This window comes from Delphinus delphis, chromosome 1 (assembly GCF_949987515.2).
Source record: "Delphinus delphis chromosome 1, mDelDel1.2, whole genome shotgun sequence".
Taxonomy (NCBI): Eukaryota; Metazoa; Chordata; class Mammalia; order Artiodactyla; family Delphinidae; genus Delphinus; species Delphinus delphis.
In genome coordinates, this window is record NC_082683.1 from 45079417 (window position 1) to 45101730 (window position 22314).

Below are 22314 nucleotides of genomic sequence, written 5' to 3' on the forward strand. Positions count from 1 at the left end.
GTGGGGCAAGACGAGGATGCCCGGACGATGATTGGTTAAAGTGGCTGCCACTCATAAAACGAGTCTGGGCGTTCGGCTCCTTTCGTTCCCAGCAGGCCTTGAGCGCGGGAAGATGGCGGCGTCCAGGTGGAGGTCTTGAAGAGATCGGATCGGTATGGCGTTGGCGTCGAGGTCAGCAAGGCTGGCACTTGCTCGCCCCGGGCGGCTCGGTCTTGGGAGCTGCGGGGCCCCAAGACGCGGGGCGTACGAGTGGGGCGTGCGCTCCACGCGGAAGCCCGAGCCTCCTCCCCCGGACAGGGTGTACGAGATTCCTGGGCTGGAGCCCATCACCTACGCGGGGAAGATGCACTTTATGCCCGGTCTGGCGCGGCCAGTCTTCCCGCCCTGGGACCCTGACTGGACGCCCCCGAAGTTCCGCCGCTTGCCCCCGCTTCACGAGCACCCGCTGTACAAAGACCAGGCCTGCTACGTCTTCCACCAGCGTTGCCGCCTCCTCGAGGGTGAGGCCCCAGGACGGGCGGGAGGGGACCTTGGTCCTCTACCCAGGACTGACCCCGACCTTCTCTGGCCTTGGGCAAGACGTTGAAACTCAGTGGGTCTCGGTTTCTCCGTCTGCAAAGTGGCCCGATATCGATTCTCATCGTCTGCGAATTGTTAGGATTAAGTGAGATGTAAAGAGCAGTATGTGTGAGGGAGTATTAGAGTTTTAGTGGCCAAGTGAAAAGATCTGGTTTCTAGGCCTAGTCCTGCCCCTCACCCTCTGTGTGATTTTGGGCAAGCGACTGAAGCTTCCTGAGCCTCCATTTCCTGTGAAATGAGTGGTTTTGACTAGGTGGTTCACATTGACCCAGCTCTTGCACCCTGGAGATGTAACTATGTTTGAGAACTAGTTGGAGGGGGATTATAGTGCAAAGAGACAACAGAAACGGTACTTAATCTGCAGGTCTATCGCCTCATTTCAGGCTAGTCAATCAAGTTGATTGGTAATTAGGATTGGTAATTGTGACAGAGGGGAAGTGATTTGCCAGTGATCTGCTTACAGGTGCACTGTGCGTTACTAGTGAAGCCAGGGCTACACCTCTGGTTTCCCAGGTCGATGTCCTTTGTCAACGGTCAGAGCTGAGATGTTTTCAGGGAAAGGATCTGGGCCTAAAATCCATCTAGTCCACTTCTGCTCCCTTTCACTCTCACTAAGAACAGGTCAAAATGACTTTAGCCAAAACCATCTGTATGTCTGGGGCAGTACCGGAAATTATGTTCCAGAGTCCCTGGAGGGGGTTGTTTATTGAGAGTCCTCTTAACCCATTTTTTCCTCCTCATTCTTCCTTAGTCCCTAAATCAGAGTGGGTTTAGGACAGGTCCTGAAAACACAAAATGGTCCAGGTAAGTGGGAGCAGAATTTTCCAGTAAGTAATTAGGAAAGAAAGAGACCTGGCAGGATTTGGGGACTAAGCCAGATAATAAATCCTAGGTTTGAAAAAAACTTGTCAACTGGCTAGCCTCTTAAGCTGCTCAAACCCACTCCTGAAAGCTGTTTTTTGGCCTTTAAATACTTCCAGTATCCTCACAGGGTGCTGTGAAGGACCTCACAAGACTTGGCACCCTTGAGTGACCCTGGTAACATTACCATGTGGATGAAATGCATTAGCTGTGTCTTAGAAGTTAAGGTTAACTTGTTTGACTAGGCTGAAAACATACCCTATGCTTTCACCATATGTAGAGAGGTTCTGTAAAGTCTGTAATAAAACTGCAAGATACAGGGCTAGAGAAGCAGATTGGGGTAATGGAGAGATCATGGGCTTTAACATAGACAGACTCAGGTTCTCCTCCCAGCCCCATCGCTTACAAGGTTTGGGACTTGAAACAAATTCCTTAGTCTCTTGAGTTTCATCTTCCATTCCATAAAATCCCATCCAACTTGTAGTTAAAGCTCCTGGCACAGAGTAGATGGTAATGTTCAGTAAATGGCAGCTCTTACATATTATTCATATACTAGTGAACCATAAATTCTTAGTATTTTATCCATTTTCAAGTTTAAGGAACAATGGCAGTGTTGGGACTAAAAGTCAGGTTACCCGACCCCCAGTCCAGGGTTCTTTCTGCTGCACCACAAAATCCAGAAGTTAACATTTCTAAATATTTGTGTTTCTGATGTCTTATGAGCCTTAAAGTGAAAAGTCTCATTACCTTTCATTTATCACCACAGAAGAAATTGTCTGAGGGTGTTTCCCTCAAAGTGTGCTAAGTTTGCTTTGATCCCAGACATAGTTTTTCAAATGAAGATATATCTCTGCGTCGAGTGATGTTTTTTCAACTGGGATGAGTAGCCTGCACCACAGCCCATCCCGCTGAGAGTAAGGGGGTTAAATTAGTTTTTAGAGACTAAGCACTCTGAATCAGATCTTTTAGTTTATTTATACTCCTTCTTTTCCTAAAAAGTATTTTGGGCATCTTACAGAAATTTTGTAGCACAGCCAGATTAAATTAAAAATAGGTGAGGGGATCAGCACAAAGGAAAAATGAAACAGTGAATACAAAAAATCCATTCTGTGAGGTTGTACTTGTCCAGGGGAGCCCCAAAGTTGACTCTCAGCTTGCTAGCAGTCAACAAATGGTACAGAGATGGGGTCTGCTGACTAGGCCAGTTGCCTGTTTCTATAAATAGCTTATTATAGTGAAACCATGCACACCTGTTTACTTATTACCTATGGCTGCTTTCGTGCTACAGTGGCAGAGCTGAGTAGTTGTGATAGAGACACTGGCCCAGAAGCTGAAAATATTTACTGTCTGGCCCTTTAAGAAAAAGTTTGATCCCTGGTATAGAGAAACATTGTGAGTTATGCAATTCACCGTGTCCAAAAGACAAAACAGTACTCTACCCAGGAAAAGCCCAACCTTCCTGTCAGAGGCCAGGGAGAAGTTCAGAAGGTCTCAGGGAGGACCCTGCATAATAAATTGAGCAACATCCTCAGTATGATTCTTTTGACAAATACAGCAGTACATTTCATAGGGCTTCATACAAAAATCTGCTTATAAAATATCTTGTTACAGAATCTCAGAGTCAGATGCGAAAGATTATCTCGTGCTCCCAAACTCAGGGCTCCTCAGGTTATTCATGATCCAGAAGTTATTTCCATTATTTCCAAAAGCTCTTTCCCTTGATAGAGCAGTATGCACTTAATCCTGGGCCCATATCTATTAAATGACGTATATTTGGCAGACATGAGCTTTTCCAATCAGGGACTAGGGTGTCGGTTAATAGAAAGGATCTAGGTTTTGAGAGGTTGGCATCTATTGATGTAGTCCTGTAACCTGGGGTCTGAATTCTGCAGGTAACAAACAAATCCTTGCCTGCAAGATTCAGCCTCATGATCTCAGCCATCTTAGTGGCTGTTTGAATTCCTCCTGAGGCAAGTACTCACTGCCTCAATCAACTGTTAACTTCTTTAGATGGTCATTCCTGAAGCTGAGTTGAAATCTGGCTCTCATAGCTTCTGCTTTTTATTTTAGTTCTGACCCCTCAGATGTCGGAACAAATCCCATCTCTCTCTCAAGGCTGCTCTTTCCCCAAAATGCTACCCGGCAGGGATAAGCATCTCTTCCTGAATGACTTTTTTTTTTTTGGTTTTGGTTTTTTGTGACTGATGACTCTAAAGGTGTAAAGCAGGCTCTGTGGCTTACCAAGACCAAGTTAATAGAAGGCCTTCCTGAGAAAGTGCTTAGCCTTGCTGACGATCCAAGGAACCACATAGAGAATCAAGATGAATGTGTTCTGAATGTGATCTTTCACGCTCGTCTCTGGCACTCTACTGAAGACATCCCCAAGAGAGAGACGTACTGGTAAGTCTCCCCCAAGTCAGTAAGGTTTCCAACTGATGGATCTTGGAGTCAGCCTGTTGCTTTACATCTCCAAATGTCTCTTCTTTTCTCCAAGCCCAGTCATTGTGGACAGTCTGATACAGCTGTGTAAATCCCAGATTCTCAAGCATCCTTCTCTGGCCAGACGGATCTGTGCCCAAAACAACATGTTATCCACCACCTGGAATCGAGGTTGGTCCTCCTGTATAGCAGAAAGCCTTTGTCTGTTCATTGTCTTTCTGCTCTTAGCCCCATCACCAGCTTATATTCCCTTCCCTGCTGCCATACCTATTCTCACTCCCATCCTTCATGGTCCAGTTTTGTGGCTCAGACATTGAAATGACATCCTCAGTGTCATTTCATTAGCCATAACCCAGCCTTTTTCTTTTTTTTTTTTTTTTTTTTGCGGTACGCGGGCCTCTCACAGCTGTGGCCTCTCCCGTTGCGGAGCACAGGCTCCGGACGCGCAGGCTCAGCAGCCATGGCTCACGGGCCTAGCCGCTCCACGGCATGTGGGATCTTCCCGGACCGGGGCACGAACCCGTGTCCCCTGCATCGGCAGGCGGACTCTCAACCACTGTGTCACCAGGGAAGCCCCAGCCTTTTTCTTTTTTAATCATTTCTTTTCAAGACTTAATTCAAACCATATCTGTTGAGTGCCTCTCAGTGCCTAAATGTTGAAGATAAGGAAGTAATAAAACATATAGTCTGCACTCCAAAGCTCATATTCTACTGCAAGAGCCTTCTTACTCCATTCATGCTTTTCTCATTTTCCAAATCCATTTTCCACATAGCTGCTAGAATGATCTTTCTAAAGTGCAGGTTGTCTTATGTCCCCTTCCCTGTTTCAAATCCTTCATTGTCTAGCAATAGCTTGACCATTTATTGTGGTATCCAAGGCTTTCTGTGATTTGGCCACCACCTGGTCTTTCTAGTCTTATCTCCTGCTCTCCTGCTCCCACCTCCATTCCCAATTTACACTTAGCCACTTGCAGCTTTTTGGCATCAAGCTTTGCCTTTGCATGTGCTGTACGTTCTGTCTGGAATGCTCTTTTCTTCTTTCCTCATTTGACTAAATTCTATGTGTCTGCATGACTCAGCTCAAGCCCCCTTCCCATGTGAATCCACAGGTTAGTTCTGTGCTCCTTGTGTCCATATGCCTACTTTTATCATAACACACATTATTACTATATTGTGATTATTTAACATCTGTCTGCCCCACTAAACTGAACTTCTGATGATAGAGACTGTGTCATATTCATTTTTGTCCACAGTGTCTAACAGTTCATGCCACACAAAAGGTGCTGACTGAAGGGACGGGTGAATTAATACCAAACCTCAGATGTTTTAGACAGGGATGTTCTGAGATCACAAGTTCTGTCTTTGGTGAATGCTGGAGCAGAGAAACCAGCTGTGGAGTAATTTGGGGTTTTCAGGACATCTGCTTGGTCAGGTTTCTCCAACTTGCCCTTTGAGTATGGACTTCCTGGCAAGGAGTCAGCTTTGTAGAGGTAATGGCACCACTAAGGAAGTTAGTGAACCTCATTAATAGAGGAGTACTTGTTGGCCCATTATCAAGTATTACCTCTAATTAAACTGCCCCATTTGGAGCTGTTGCTGGAGGAGGGATGTGGAGGGAATTGAATTGGAAACCACAGTAGCGTGGTCTGTGGGGAGAACCTAAAACCCAAGGTTAGGAGAGGTCCAGGCACATTTATCTTCCTTTGACATTATGTGTGAGGAAACAGGAAATACTTGAGAAAACTGTTCTTGAGGTGTGGGTATGATGTTTGCATACCCAGTAAGGGAGGACACATGCTAATTAAATGACAGTGCTGTTGGCCAAACCAGTTTTTTTTCCCCACATCTTTATTGGAGTATAAATGCTTTACAATGTTGTGTTAGTTTCTGCTGTACAACAGAGTGAATCAGCTATATGTATACATACATCCCCATATCCCCTCCCTCTTGAGCCTCCCTCCCACCCTCCCTATCCCGTCCCTCTAGGTCGTCACAAAGCATCAAGTTGATCTCCTTGTGCTATGCAGCAGCTTCCCACTAGCCATCCATTTTACATTTGGTAGTGTATACTCTCTCACTTCATCCCAGCTTCCCCTTACCCCCCACCCATGCCCTCAAGTCCCTTCTTTTATGTCTGTGTCTTTATTCCTGCCCTGCCACTAGGTTCATCAGTACTGCTTTTTTAAATTCCATATATATGCGTTAGCATGCTGTATTTGTTTTTCTCTTTCTGACTTACTTCACTGTATGACAGATTCTGGGTCCATCCACCTCACTACAAATCACTCAATTTCATTCCTTTTTATGGCTGAGTAATATTCCATTGTATATATGTGCCACATCTTCTTTATCCATTCACCTGTTGATACACATTTAGGTTGCTTCCATGTCCTGGCTATTGTAAATAGTGCTGCAGTGAACATTGTGGTACCTGTATCTTTTTAAATTATGGTTTTCTCAGGGTATATGCCCAGTAGTGGGATTGCTGGGTCATATGGTAGTTCTATTTTTAGTTTTCTAAGGAACCTCCATACTGTTCTCCATAGTGGTTGTATCAATTTACATTCCCACCAACAGTGTGTGAGGGTTCCCTTTTCTCCACACCCTCTTCAGCATTTATTGTTTCTAGATTTTTTGATGATGGCTGTTCTGACCGGTGTGAGGTGATACCTCATTGTGGTTTTGATTTGCATTTCTCTAATGATTAGTGATGTTGAGCATCTTTTCTTGTATTTGTTGGCCATCTGTATGTCTCCTCTGGAGAAATGTCTATTTAGGTCTGCCACCTATTTTTGGATTAGGTTGTTTGTTTTTGTGATATTGAGTTGCATGAGCTGCTTGTATATTTTGGAGATTAATCATTTGTGAGTTGCTTCATTTGCAAATATTTTCTCCCATTCTGAGGGCTGCCTTTTTGTCTTGTGTATGGCTTCCTTTGCTGTGCAAAAGCTTTTAAGTTTCATTAGGTCCCATTTGTTTATTTTTGTTTTTATTTCCCTTGCTCTAGGAGGTGGGTCAAAAAGGATTTTGCTGTGATTTATGTCATGGAGTGTTCTGCCTATGTTTTCTTCTAAGAGATTTATAGTGTTTGGCCTTACATGTAGGTTTTTAATCCATTTTCAGTTTATTTTTGTTTATGGTGTTAGGGTGTGTTCTAATTTCATTCTTTTACATGTATCCATCCATTTTTCCCAGCACCACTTATTGAAGAGGCTGTCTATTCTTGCCTCCTTTGTCAAAGATAAGGTGACCATATGTGCGTGGGTTTATCTCGGCTTTCTATCCTGTTCCGTTGAGCTATATTTCTGTTTTTGTGCCAGTACCCTACTGTCTTGATTACTGTAGCTTTGTAGTATAGTCTGAAGTCAGGGAGCCTGATTCCTCCAGCTCTGTTTTTCTTTCTTAAGATTGCTTTGGCTATTTGGGGTCTTTTGTGTTTCCATACAGATTGTAAAATTTCTTGTTCTAGTTCTGTAAAAAATGCCATTCGTAATTTGATAGGGATTGCATTGAACCTGTAGATTGCTTTGGGTAGTACAGTCATTTTCACAATACTGATTCTTCCAATCCAGGAGCATGGTTTATCTCTCCATCTGTTTATGTTATCTTTGATTTCTTTCATCAGTGTTTTACAGTTTTCTGAGTACAGGTCTTTTGCCTCCTTAGGTAGGTTTTATTCCTAGGTGTTTTATTCTTTTTGTTGTGATGGTAAATAGGATTGTTTCCTTAATTTCTCTTTCTGATCTTTCATTGTTAGTGTATAGGAATGCAAGAGATTTCTGTGCATTAATTTTGTATCCTGCAACCTTACCAAATTCATTGATTAGTTCTAGTAGTTTTCTGGTGGCATCTTTAGGATTTTCTATGTGTAGCATCATGTCATCAGCAAACAGTGACAGTTTTACTTCTTTACCAATTTGTGTTCCTCTTATTTCTTTTTCTTCTCTGATTGCTGTGGCTAGGACTTCCAATACTGTGTTGAATAATAGTGGCTAGAGTGGACATCCTTATCTTGTTCCTGATTTTAGAGGAAATGCTTTCAGTTTTTTACCACTGAGAATGATGTTTGCTGTGCGTTTGCCGTATATGGCTCTTACTATGTTGAGGTAGGTTCCCTCTGTGCCCACTTTCTGGAGAGTTTTTATCATAAATGGGTGTTGAATTTTGTCAAAAGCTTTTTCTGCATCTACTGAGATGATCATATGGTTTTTATTCTTTAATTTGTTAATATGGTGTATCACATTGATTGATTTGCGTATATTGAAGAATCCTTGCATCCCTGGGATAAACCCCACTTGATCATGGTGTATGATTCTTTTAATGTGTTGTTGTATTCTGTTTTCTAGTATTTTGTTGAGGGTTTTTGAGTCTATGTTCATCAGTGATATTGGTCTATAATTTTCTTTTTTTGTGATATCTTTGTCTGGTTTTGGTATCAGGGTGATGGTGGCTTCGTAGAATGAATTTGGGAGTGTTACTCTCTGCAATTTTTTGGAAGAGTTTGAGAAGGATAGATGTTAACTCTTCTCTAAATGTTTGATAGAATTCACCTGTGAAGCCATCTGGTCATAGACTTTTGTTTGTTGGAAGATTTTTAATTACAGTTCCAATTTCATTACCTGTGATTGGTCTGTTTATATTTTCTAATGCTTCCTGGTTCAATCTTGGAAGGTTGTACTTTTCCAAGGATTTGTCCATTTCTTCCAGGTTGTCCATTTTATTGGCATATAGTTGCTTGTAGCAGTCTCTTATGATCTTTTGTATCTCTGCAGTGTCAGTTGTAATCTGTCCTTTTTCATTTCTAATTTTATTGATTTTAGTCCTCTCCCTTTTTTTCTTGATGAGTCTGGCTAAAGGGTTATCAATTTTGTTTATCTTCTCAAAGAACCAACTTATAGTTTTATTGATCTTTGCTATGGCCGAACCAGTTTTTAGACAGATAGGATCATCAGCCTTGGTCAGTTACCATCACATTGCGCTTTGTAGTATTTGATTTGTATTTCTCAAAACCCAAGCACCACGAGGAAGGTTTGACCCCATGGAGAATCCCTAGGAGGCCATTCTCCGGGAGTCTTTCCAGATGGCATTTGGCCTCCTGTGGGGACCTCTGTGAAGGGCATCTGGACACATTCACAGCGTGCAGTCTTGCTGCTCAGTCAGATGTCAGTTCATTTCCTCATACACCTATGTGTCCCTGTGGCAAATATGCTAATCTGACTTAAGTGAGGCTTTCTGACTGGCTCTATTTTTTTTTTTACTCTGAGCTGTTGAGGGCAATCTGGCCCTCTTCCTGGATTTGGTAGCCTTTCTCCTTAGCCTGTAGTTTCAGTACTTCTCTCTCTCCATCCCTCCTTCCTACCATATCATACTCCAGTTATCTGGATTTATTTCCCTAAGCGCTGCCATGGAGCAGCATGCTCTGTGCTTTGGAACATGTTACTCCTCGTTCAGTAGAACAGTTTCCTCACTTTTCTTTGCCTGGCAAACTCTGACACAGCAGTTTTCAACCAAGGGTGGTTTTACCCTCTTGGTATTGTCTGGAGACATTTTTGTTTGTCATAACTTGAACCAGACCTGGGGCTGGTAGTGGAAGTTCTATTGGCATCTAGTGAGTAGAGGCCAGGGATGCTGCCAGATACCTACAGTGCATAGGACAGCCTCCCTCACCAAAGAATTACCTCATCCAGAATGTGAAGAGTGCCAATGTTGAGAAGCTCCGCTCTTATCCATCTTTCAAAAGCAAGTTTAAAGGCATTGCTTCCCTCAGGAAGCTTCTCAGGTATCCCAGAAGAGGTCCGTTGTCCCCACCTCTGCTCTCTCTGAGTGTGGTTCATACTCTTGTTGTACTCCCTCGCCAGCTCCGTGAAAGCAGAGAGTTACTCTCACTCATTTCTGCGTCCCCAGCTTAATGCAGGTGCCTGGGAGGGTCTGAACCCACAGCCTCTGAGCCCACAGAGATCCCCAGGCCTCAAGGCTCACTGGAAGGAGAACACAGGAAGAAGAGTGCATTGGTCAGTCCCTCTCTCAAGAAACCCGGGATTAACACCTTAACAAATGTTTTTTTTCTTTTAGGATAAAAACTATTCTTAACTAATCCTTTTTTTAAAAATTTTTAATTTTATATTGCAGTATAGTTGACTTACAGTGGTGTGTTAGTTTCAGGTGTGTATCAAAGTGATTTAGTTATACATATATCTATTCAGATTCTTTTCCCATATACGTTATTGCAGTAGGTCCTTGTTGATAATCTGTTTTTCTTTTTTTCTTTTATGGAAAGAATTGAGGGAGGCTTCCTAGAGGAGGTGATGATTGAGGTGAGGTCTTTTTTATTTATTTATTTATTTATTTTTGGCTGTGTTAGGTCTTCGTTTCTGTGCGAGGACTTTCTCTAGTTGCGGTGACCGGGGGTCACTCTTCATCGTGGTGCGCAGGCCTCTCACTGTTGCAGCCTCTCTTGTTGTGGAGCACAGGCTCCAGACGCACAGGCTCAGTAGTTGTGGCACACGGGCTTAGTTGCTCCGCGGCATGTGGGATCTTCCCGGACCAGGGCTCAAACCTGTGTCCCCTGCACTGGCAGGCAGATTCTCAACCACTGCACCACCAGGGAAGCCCCTGATTATCTGTTTTATATATAGTAGTGTGTATATGTTAATTCCAACCACCTAATTTATCCCTACCCCCCACCTTTCCCCTTTGGTAACCATTAGTTTGTTTCTAAGTCTGTGAGTCTGTTTCTGTTTTGTAAATAAGTTCATTTGTGTCATTTTTTTAGATTCCACATATAAGTGATATCATATGATACTTGTCTTTCTCTGACTTACTTCACTTAGTATGATAATCTCTAGGCCCATCCATCTTGTGCAAATGGCATTATTTCATTCTTTTTTATGGCTGAGTAATATTCCATTGTATATATGTACCATTATTCCATTGTATATATGTATCTTTTTTATCCATTCCTCTGTTGATGGATATTTAGGTTGCTTCCATGTCTTGGCTGTTGTAAATAGTGCTGCAGTGAACACTGGGGTGCGTGTATCTTTTCGAAGTATGATTTTCTCTGGATATATACCCAGGAGTGGGATTGCTGGATCATATGGTAGTAGCTCTATTTTTAGTTTTTTAAGGAACCTCCATACTCTTCTCCATAGTGGCTGTACCAAGTTACATTCCCATAAACAGTGTAGGAGGATTCCGTTTTCTCCACACCCTCTCCAGCATTTATTGTTTGTAGACTGTTTTTTTAATTTACTTATTGTATTTATTATTTATTTTTGGCTGCATTGGGCCCTCACTGCTGTGCGCGGGCTCCCTCTAGTTGTGGCAAGCGGGGGCTACTCTTCACTGCGGTGCACGGGCCTCTCATTGCAGTGGCCTCTCCTGTTGCCGAGCACAGCCTCCAGGAGTGTGAGCCTGAGCATTTGTGACACACGGGCTCAGTAGCTGTGGCTCGTGGGCTGCAGAGCGCAGGCTCAGCAGCTGTGGCGCATGGGTTCAGTTGCTCCGTGGCATGTGGGGTCCTCCCAGACCAGGGTTCAAACCCGTGTCCCCTGCATTGGTGGGCAGACTCTCAACCACTGTGCCACCACTCTGCAACCACTGTGTGAAGTCCCTGTTTGTAGACTTTGATGATGGCCATTCTGACTGGCGTGAGGTGATACCTCTTAATAGTTTTGATTTGCATTTCTCTAATAATTAGTGATGTTGAGTATCTTTTCATGTGCTTTTTGGCCATCTGTATGTCTTCTTTGGAGAAATGTCTATTTAGATCTTCCCATTTTTGATTGGTTTTTTTTTTCGATATTGAGCTGCATGAGCTGTTTGTATATTTTGGAGATTAATCCCTTGCCAGTCGCATCGTTTGCAAATACTTTTTCCCATTCTGTGTGTTGTCTTTTCGCTTTGTTTATGGTTTCCTTTACTGTGCAAAAGCTTTTAAGTTCGATTAGTTTCCAATTTGTTTGTTTTGTTTTTATTTTCATTACTCTAGGAGGTGGATCAAAAAAGATATTGCTGCAATTTATGTCAGAGTGTTCTACCTATGTTTTCCTCTAAGAGTTTTATAGTATCCATTCTTACATGTCGGCTTGTGCAGGCTTCCTCGTGGGAGGGACTGGTGCTCGCCCACTGGTGGGTGTCGCTGGGTCTTGTCCCTCTGGCGGGCAGGGCTGTGTCAAGGGTGTGTTTAGAGGGGGCTGTGGGCTGAGGAAGACTTTAAGCAGCCTGTGTGCTGATGGGCGGGGCTGTGTTCCCGCCCTGTTGGTTGTTTGACTGGAGCCATCCCTGTCCTGGAGCCTGTGGGCTGTTGGGTGGGGTCAGGTCTTGGCATCAAAATGGTGGCCTCCAGGACAGTTCACGCCAATGAGTACTCTCCAGTACCTCTGCCACCAGTGTCCTTGACCCCGCTGTGAGCCACAGCTGCCCCCCGCCCCCCCCCCCGCACTTCCCCAGGAGACCCTCCAAGATCAGCAGGTAGGTCTGGCCCAGGCTCCTATGAGGTCAGTGCTTTTTCCCCTGGGTCCTGGTGCACACAAGACCCTGTGTCCGCCTTCCAAGAGTGGCATTTCTTTTTCTCCCAGTCCTGTCGAGTTCCTGCAATCAAGCCCACTGCCCTTCAAAGCCAAATGCTCTGGGGATTCCTCCTCCTGATGCCAGACCCCCAGACTGAAGAGCCTTTTGTGGGGCTCAGAACTCTCACTCCTGTGGGAGAACCTCTGTGATGTAATTATTTTCCAGTCTGTGAGTTGCCCACTCAGTGGATGTGGGATTTAATTGTATTTCGAATGCACCCCTCCAACCATCTTGTTGTGGCTTCTTCTTTGTCTTTAGAAGTAGAATATCTTTTTTGGTACGTTCCAGTCCTTTTTTGTCGATGGTTGTTCAGCAGTTAGTTGTTTGTTTTGTGTGTGTGTGTGTGTGGTACGCGGGCCTCTCACTGTTGCGGCCTCTCTCGTTGTGGAGCACAGGCTCCGGACGCGCAGGCTCAGTGGCCATGGCTCACGGGCCCAGCCGCCCCGCGGCATGTGGGATCCTCCCGGACCGGGGCACGAACCCATGTCCCCTGCACCGGCAGGCGGACTCTCAACCACTGCGCCCCCAGGGAAGCCCAACAGTTAGTTGTTTTGGTGTTTTTGTGAGAGGAGGTGAGCTCAGGTCCTTCTCCTCCACCATCTTGTTCTCATGTCCCCTTCTATTCTTTAGAATGAAGATCACTAGATTAGGAATGATGTGACCTTCATTTCAACTCCAGTCCTGTTACATGCTTGTTCTGTGACTTCAGCCAGGCCACTCAGTCCTTTGGATCTGATGTTCCCTTGTCTACTCCAAGGCCCAGCAGAGGCAGAGGCAGAGGATGGCACCCAGACATCAAGTGAAGGAGGCTCACCTGCTTACGTGATAAGCGCAAGGATGAATTTCCAAAGTTCTGTTTTCTGTGATGAGGCAGATCAGATAGTAAAGCTGTGAAAGACTTGAGGAGCATGGCAGGATGAAAGCTTTAGACTTTGCCTAGCTAAGGCTTTAGACCAGGTTAGACTAATCGTTTTTCTCCCTCTTTAGAGTCTACTCTTATTCAGGTCCATGGTTCCAGTGGAGCCCAACTGAATGCCAAGGATCCTCTGCCCCCCATAGCCTCCCAAGAGGAAGTAGAAGCTACTAAGAATCATGTTCTTGAGACCTTCTATCCCATATCTCCCACTGTGGGTCTTCAGGAATGCAATGTTTATGATGTGAACGATGACACAGGTAAGTATCAAAGCCTTTGACTTTAGGCAGTGTGCAGATGAGGGACAAGCTTTCTCCAAAGAGAAAGGAAACACTGAGTACTTAGTATCTGCTAGGCACCTCATGTGTATTTTCTCCTAAGAGCCGTGTAGCAGCCCTGTGAGATAGGTACCAGTAAACCCCATTTTATAGGCAAGGAAACTGAGACTCAGGGAGGTTTGGATTGGCTCAAAGGCTGACTTTACTTTTGACCCCTGAGAAGTAATTCTGTTACATCAGTTGTAATGGGTAGCTTGAGGGGCTTTTGACCAGGCATCAGGTGTTTCCTTTATTCATAGTTCCCTTGAAAGGCACCCCCTCTCTGTGTACCCTGTAAACTCTGCCAACCTCCTGCTAGGATGGAGGAAGCCCCACAGTCCTTGAATGGGGCTCTTCATCCCACCTCCGTCAAACAAAGCACCACCACCTCCCCAGTGAGCCAAGACAGAAACTAGGGAGTCAGGCTGCGCAGGCCTGCAGTTCCTGCCATCCACTCAGTCATTAAGGTAGCACCTTTCTCCTTAACCTCTCTCCATTCCCACAGCTACACCTCAGTCAGTCCCTACTGTCTCTCATCCAGCCTATTACCACAACCTCTCGACAGGTTAGTCTGACCCAGGCTGTTTTCCTCTCTGGTCCCTCTAGTTCACAGTTCCAGAGTAGCCTATTGTTTGTTTGTTTTATAAATTTATTTATTTATTTTTGGCTGCATTGAGTCTTCGTTGCTGCACGCGGGCTTTCTCTAGTTGTGGAGAGTGGGGGCTACTCTTCGTTGCAGTGGCTTCTCTTGTTGCAGAGCACGGGCACTAGGGCGTGTGGGCTTCAGTAGTTGTGGCACACAGGCTCAGTAGTTGTGGCTTGCAGGCTCTAGAGCGCAGGCTCAGTAGTTGTGGCTCATGGGCTTAGTTGCTCCGTGGCATGTGGGATCTTCCCGGACCAGGGATCGAACCCGTGTCTCCCCTGCATTGGCAGGCGGATTCTCAACCACTGTGCCACCAGGGAAGCCCCAGAGTAGTCTTTATAGAACACAGATTTAATTCCATTGCTCTCCATGCCCACCTCCCCATTGCCTGTTGGATAAAGTTTGAACTCCTTAGCTTATCACATGAAGGCCTTCACATCTGACCTCTGTGCCTCTCTCCAGCCTCATCTTTGTCTCCTCCCCCACAAGCCCCCTGTATTCCAACTGTGGCTTTTCTCACCACCATTCTTTGGCACTTCCTTTTCCCTCTGCCTGCACTTTTGACCATTCACCTCTTTTTGTCTTCGTTTAATGACTACTCATCTGTCACAATTCATCTTAGGACTCACTTCTTCCCAGAAATGCTCTGCAACCTCGCAGTCTGGTCCGGGGCCTTTCGTCTGTCCTCACACAGCCCCCTGGCTTCCCTCATGTCTTGACATGTCCCTCTGTGTGGGTGTGATCAGTTTTCCTGTCTGTCTCCCCTCTAGACTTGGTGAGCCCCTCAAAGGCAGTGCAGGGACCACGTGGGCTCTGTTCCTGGTTCCTGTGTTAGAGCTTGGCAGAGAGTGAGTGCTGAGTGTTGGGTACTCACACGTGCGGAGGAACTGAGGCAGACAGGAAAGTCATGTCTCTTTTTCTTAAGTAGTGCTCTCCTCTGGGATTTTCAGAGCCCACACTTTCCCAGCCTCTTTCTGCCTCTGTTTCACCCACTTTCGCTAATCCAGGTCAGTCATTCTAGAAGCCCCCAGCCTCCGAGGGTTTGCTCATGGCCATGTAGGGGAAGCAGTGGTGACCTGGCAGGGTTGTGGGTGAGATGAACAAGTGCTGAACTTTGATGCTCAGCATAGTGTTGTGAGGTATGAGGCAAGTCATTTGTTACTAATAATCAAGTATTGAATTTTGCAAGTGATGTGCTTTTTAAAAAAATAATTACCATAGATTTCAGGTTATCCTTCTAATATCACTGTCATCTGTGTGCTTGAATGAGCGAGAAAGGGGGGGAGTTAGAGCTAGCCTGCAAGAATCACCTGGAACAGGTTGGCAAACATTTTCTGTAAAGAACCAAATGGTATTTTAGGTTTTGCAAGCCACGTATGGTCTCTGTCACAGCTACGTAATAGACATATGTAAATGAGTGGGTGTGGGTGTGCTCCAGTAAAAATTTTATTTTCAAAAACGGGCCAGATTAGGCCGGCAGGTTGACGTTTGCCCGCCCCTGAGCTATAGTGATAATATCTACCTCTACTGAGTCTCTGTCGTGCCTGGCACTAAGCTGAGGTCGGGTGACTTTCCTGAGGCTTTGGGGCAGGCTGATTAATCTTTTCTACCCCTCCACATGATGGCATGTCTTGCAGGATTCCGGGAGGGTTATCCTTACCCATATCCCCATACCTTGTATTTGCTGGAGTCAGCCAATTTACGACCACACCGCTTTCAACCAGATCAGCTGCGGGCCAAGATGATCCTGTTTGCCTTTGGCAATGCCCTGGCTCAGGCTCGGCTCCTCTATGGGGTACGTATGTGGAGAAGACCACCGAGCTGCCTTACATTGTGTTGGTTTCCTGCCTTACACTACTCAAAGGAAAGGGGGCATGGAGGGATTTATTTTTTTGCTTGACTGAGGAGTTTTAGGGAGAGGCACTTCCACTCACCCTACAGAGATGAGCTGCCATCTGCTGGGGGCCTACGATGTGCTTGTCTTTAACATAAGATGCCTCATTTTTTGTATCACAATAACCCACAAAGTTTCATTGCGATCTCCATTTTTCAGATTATGCCTCTGAATCCCAGGGAGGCTTGTCCAGAATTACACAGCAGTAAGTGGTGGAGAAAGGATTGGGACTAGGTAGACCCAACTCCTAAGGCTTCAGCTGTCTGCTCCAGCACACTGCCTCTGTTCTGTACTGTTGGAGCCCAGAGCACAAGGCTCCATCGGGCAGGCAGGAGGAAGTGAAGCAGGAGATGGCCCTGCCCGCCCACTCAGGACAGGTTCTGAGGACCCAAGATACCACTTGGATGGTAGCCCTTTGATTCTAAGAGGAGGTCTCAGGGACCTAGATGTTATAGAATGCAGACTGAGTGGTTGTCACACAGTGCTGTCCCATGATTGGAGGAAAGCCTGGCGGGGGAGCAAAGGCCTCCAGGAAGGGGATGACAGTATGGGAGTCCCCAAGCAGGCCTGGGACACCAGATCCCTGGCTTTTTGTGTGTGTGTTGTGGGGCGAGAGGGGAGGGATGATGTTGAGGGCTGCTGTCGGGCTCCCAGGTATTGGTTAGAGCCTAAGGCCCTCCTGGAGGAGTGATGAACTTCAGAATGTTCTGTTTCCCATCTTACTTGGTCTCAGTGGGGTTGGTACAGTGTGGTTAGCCTAATGGGATAGAGAGTAGTATGGACCTTGCCTGTGTTGAGCATCTGCTACGTGCCAAACATTTAGTTAGGGCTCCTTACAGCAGTGGTTCTCAAAATATGGTCGTGGGTTAGCAGCATGAACATCATCTGGGGACTTGCTGGAAATGCAGCTTCTCAGACCCATCCCAGACATCCTGCATCAGAAGCTCTGGGGGTGGGGCCTGGCAGTCTCTTTTAACAAGCCCTCCAGGTGATGCTGGTACAAGCTCAGATTTGAAAACCACTCCACTAAAATTTGAGAACCATTATTTAATCCTTGTAGCAACCCCCCACCCCGTGGCAGATACTATTAGCTTCATTTTAGAGATGAAGAAACTGAAGCTCAGGGAGGCTCAGTAACTTCCCCAAGGTCACACAGCTAAGAGATTAGCAGCTGTCACATCTTTATGTGACCTTCTTGTGTCTTTCCAGTCTTTGGGAGGTTATCTTAATTCCCATTCTCTGACATACTTTCTGAAGGCTCTGGAAGGTTTGGTAACTTGCCCAGGATCCCACAGCTAATGAGTAGGGAAGCAAGCATTGGAGCCCTGATCTCTCCAGCCTCAGAGGACATGCTGCCTCCTGACTCTGGGCAAGGATAGGGAGGCAGAGATAGTCACATGCCAGGTTCCAGGCCTGCAGGCTCATTGTAGCTTCTGTGCCAGCAGAGCATGGGTAGCATTGCTGTCACTAATTGCCACCCAGTTGGGTAGGAGAGGAGGCCTCCCCCAACCCCTCCAGGTACAAATTATTCCTGGGGATGTGAAGTTGAGCAATTACGGGAAGAGCCTCTGTGTAAAAGGTAAAATTGCTGAGAAATTTATGTACTACCTGCAGTTTTATTGATCTGTAGAGGGAGATAAGAGTCAATACAGAATTCTCAGCTAACACTTAGAGGTACTTTTCTTTTTTATTTCTCATGCAGCTAAAAACAGGTATTTCTAAGGCCAACAGTCCCAGTGTGGCCTACACTGAGGTCTGACATTAGCTATTCCTAATGTCAGATTCAGCCCTGGAGCAATGAATGTAGGCAGCATCTTTGAATCAAGGATGCTTTGCTTCATGGGGCCTGCCTATTGAATCTTTGTCCAGTGGATAGCAGTCACCACACTGGATTCCTGCAGGCTCAGTAGGGTGAACATACGATTTGTCATCCAGACTGGTATACTTTTGAGAATGGCAGAGGAGCTACTATCAGATACAATGGGACACTAGGTGTAGACCAGAACAGTAAGATTCCAAGTGATTTAATAGCCTGGGGTCTGATCCTGGGTAACCTTGAGCAAATTGTACCACCTCTCTGAACCTCAGTTTCCTCATCTGTTAAGTGGGTATATACCACTGGATTTTTGAGATTAGAGGTGACTTTATATAAAACTGGTGTGATACCTGGCACATGAGAGGCCTTCAGTAAATGGTTGCTAGTAGTATTACTGTTACCAAGTGGCACTAATTGAAAGAGGTGATCAGCAAATGTGCTGACTGGTGGAATCCTGGGGCCGACACAGCTGGAGTAGACACTCAGGAATCTGACACATACTCAGAGTTGCACTGAGGGGCTGAAGCTCGGGTGGGGTGCCTGCCAGTGGGCTTAGGGCATTCCAGATGCCCAGCGCTGAGGAGTAGAGTAAGGCAGATGGAAAGTGTGACTGGTCTAGCACCAGCCATTGTAGGTGCTGATGCCACACATCGTTGTGACTTCAGATGAGTCACTGCCTCACCCCGTCTGTTTCCTCAACTGTCAAATGGAGTGAGAACTGAATGAGATTATATATATTATGTGAATTGACCCTCCAGGTTAACATTTGATAGACGTCACTGTTGTCACCATCAGGTTACGGCCATGAGTTTGAGGGGTTCGCCGTCATTAACCTCCCAGCTCATCCTTCTGTGCAGCTTGCCTGGCAATCACCTCTCAGTGGTAGGAATTAGTACTTTAATGTGCTCAAGTTGAAGAGCAGGTACCCCGGGGCCACGAGGCATCTGAGGCCAGGCAGAGCCAGGCTGGGTGCGGGCGAGAAGGCCTGGCCCTGGACAGTGCCCTCAACTCCGCATTCTCTTTTCAGTGTCCTGCGGGGGGAACCACTAAAGAGGGGTGGGTTTATTTCAAAGACCAGAACTAGAAATTGCCTGGTTTGTGCTGCTCCTTTCACCCCACCATTTCTGATTTGATTTACTTGTCCTCTTTTCCTCTTAGAACGACACTAAGGTTTTGGAGCAGCCAGTAGTCGTGCAAAGTGTGGGCACTGATGGACGTGTCTTCCAGTTCCTGGTGCTACAGCTGAACACCACAGATCTGGCCTCTGATGAGGGTGTCAAGAATCTAGTCTGGATAGACTCGGATCAGCTCCTCTATGAGCATTTTTGGTGTCTCCCGGTGGTCAGAAGGAAGGCAGTTGTGGTAAGTCCAGCCGCCTCTGGCCTGGTGATGGGCCCAGGGCCAGGACTCACCCTCCCCAGAGTGAGCCTGGCTTGGGGTTGACGGGATGCTTGTGAGTGGGGCCCCGGCTTTAGGGTCTTCATGCTCAGGACCTCTGCCTGGAGGGATACTTCAGCCCTGCCCATTACCTAAAACAGTGCCTTCCACCCTGGGCCCCAGCCCGCTCTTCACCTCACCTCCCGTGCTCCCCAGTGCCCACCATGCCCAGCTCCTTGTAGCTGTCCAGTACGCGCCGCTGCCTGAGTAGCTCAGGATCCCAGTAGGTGCTGTTCCCTTTACAGAGGAGGCTGCTTCCTTCTTGCTCCCTCCTCCCTCTCCCCCACCCAACCTCCCCCATTTCTCTGTCATCTGCTTGTCCTCTAATTGTCATTCCAGGTTTAGCATAAAGACCCACCATCCCAATCCCAGCCTTGCTTAAGTACCTTGGGTGGGTTCCCATAGCCCCTGGGTCCCCCCAATCACAGCGCAGTCACGCTGCTGTTCTATAGTTATCTGTTTATGTGTTCTTCTCCTCTGCTAAACCGAGCACTGATTTCCTCAAAGGCTGAGTCCATGAATGATGCGTTCATTTCATTCCTCCATGGCGTTGTCGCTCACTGCTGCACCTTCAGTGCTCAGCTGACAGAGAGCAGGCCTGTGTTCTGTGTAGTGGGCAGTGGCAGTATCTAAATAGCATCATAATGTAGTATCAGGCAGTGATAAGCACTCTGAAGAGACAAAACAGGACTGGAGGATGAGACAGAACAGAGTGGGGTGCTGCTGGATCTGTGGCTGACGAGCCATGTCCCACACAGGGCCTCAGTAGATTTGTTGAAATGTAGTTGTTGAGCCTTTGAACATTATCTGTATGTTAGTGGAATGATGAGTTCTCCAGTGTCTGTCAGTATTGTCTACCCTTGAAATGCCTACTGGTCTGGTCCCTTCTCTTTGGCCCCAGACACCATTCATTGTCCCTCACCTGTGCGGCCACACCAGCCTCCTCCGCGTCCCTCTGCTCTTAGTTGTGCTCTCCCTCTCCCCTTCACGTCTTCAGGTCCTCTTCTTTCAGCCTCTTCCTTCCAAAATAGTGGCTTAGTGCCAGGCCTGTGCTGGTGTGGTCACGTGACTCCTCCTTACCTGTCTCTTCCCGCACCCACCCCACCTCCACCATCACGGACCCTGGGCTCCAGCCTCACCCTAGCTCTTCCCACCTTCATTTGTGCCTCCGGACCAGTGCATATACTGGCCTCTTTGAAGTCTCCTTTTTTCTTTCTGGCCCATTCTGTTGTACTTGCCCTTTAAGACTCATTCATACATGCTCTCTTCCATGTATGGAAGTCAATGTGTTAGTTATTTTCTCCCCTGTTTTCTTAGCATCTTTTTCCTACTTCAATTATGAGGCCCATCACCTTGTATTATCACTATTGCAAACCTGGCTGGAAGCTCCTTGAAGGTGGGAGCCAGATTGAAGTCATTATTGGGTTTCCAGCACTGGGCACAGCTCTGATACAGAGAAGGTGCCTGATAAATGTGTGTGGAAGGAGTGAGGGATTATTGTCCCTGGCAATTAAAAGGGGCAACAGAACATTTGTTTGTGGTGGTTGAGGTGAGCAGGATTAGGGATCAGGGCAATGTCAACAGACGATTTGGCTGAAAGGTTCTGGGATGCTTTGTATCCTCCTCGCTAGTCCAGCGCCCCCGGCATCTCTTGGCGGCAGCTCCCCAGCGCTCCTCCTTGGTCGTGAGAGAAAGAAACAGTTATTATCCAGGCACTTAGGATTTGCATGAAACCTACCTTTGTTTTAATTGCTGCCATTAAACCTAGTAGCAGGATCCTAATGGGCTGTGTTCTTTCCAGGAACCTGTTGGGCCGACTGGTTTCCAGCCAGAGACATTCAGGAAGTTTTTAGCTCTGTATTTGCACGGTGCTGTGTGAGTCAAGGACCGTTCTGAGGCCTGGAGCTCCCTGTGCCCCTCTCCCCCTGAGGGTCCTGCGGCCTGGGTGGTGCCTGGGGCCTGCTCGGAGCCCAGTGCTCCTCTGGCTGGTGGTCTCACTGACAATAAAGAGCCTTCTGGTGCACTGGAGCCTGTGCTTGTTGTGGGGGTGCCATCGGGGGGGGGCACCCACAGATGCGTGCGGGCCCTTGCCATGAGCCTGCCTCCGCACAGGTGCTGGCCCTGGAGCCTGACCTACCCCAGCTTTGTCCGTGACCCATCTTGTGACTTTAAATAAGAATCTTCATCTCTCTGAGTTTCAGTTTCTTCATCTGAAACTTGAGGCTAATGTGACCTACACTGTTTGCTTCATATTAGGTGTTCTGTGATGGTCGCTAGGTTCTATGGCATTACTTAAATTGTGGACACATTCCACAATGACTGCAGAAGATCTGAATAGAATATTCAGTGTAAATTTCTCACTAGTACCTTGGTTAATGGACTGAGTACATCCCTGGTTCAGCTGGCCTCTGTTCAGATAGCATCAAGTCCTGCTCTGGGCCAGGCAGCTTATACACAGCATCTTGTTCAGTCCTCACAAAACCCTTGCAAGGTAAATGTTTCCATATTCAAGAGAAGTGTTGAATTCCTACTGTGTGCCGGGCAGCATTCTGGGCCCTGTAGATGAGGAGGTGCAGATAGTGTAAGGAATTGCTGAAGGTCACGCAGCTGGTGTTGTAGGTCGACTCCCCTAGGAAACCCGGAGATGGAGATTTGCAGGTGAAAGCTTGGGGAGAGCCTTGAGGGTCAGCACGTGCGGGGAGTGATGATAGCAGCACCGGGTGGAGGAGGGACTGAGCTCAGTGAGTTTGCACCTGAGGCCTTGGCTGGTTCCCGGCTCCGTGGGCCCCCTGGAACAGAGTTGTCCTCATGGAGCCGAGGTGCTGAGCCTTTCTACAAACACCA

At 46.7% G+C, this 22314-nt stretch overlaps 1 protein-coding gene across 1 annotated transcript; it reads left to right on the top strand.

Annotated features, from left to right (window-relative positions):
* Positions 1-98: 98 nt before the first annotated feature.
* Positions 99-21512, top strand: MRPL37 (mitochondrial ribosomal protein L37). The gene is made up of 7 exons (XM_060022498.1): positions 99-500; positions 3657-3840; positions 3935-4050; positions 13438-13623; positions 15961-16118; positions 19192-19395; positions 21272-21512. Exons 1-7 carry the CDS (start codon positions 155-157, stop codon positions 21347-21349), a joined length of 1272 nt encoding a protein of 423 aa, XP_059878481.1. The 5' UTR covers positions 99-154; the 3' UTR covers positions 21350-21512.
* The last annotated feature ends 802 nt before the right edge of the window (positions 21513-22314 follow it).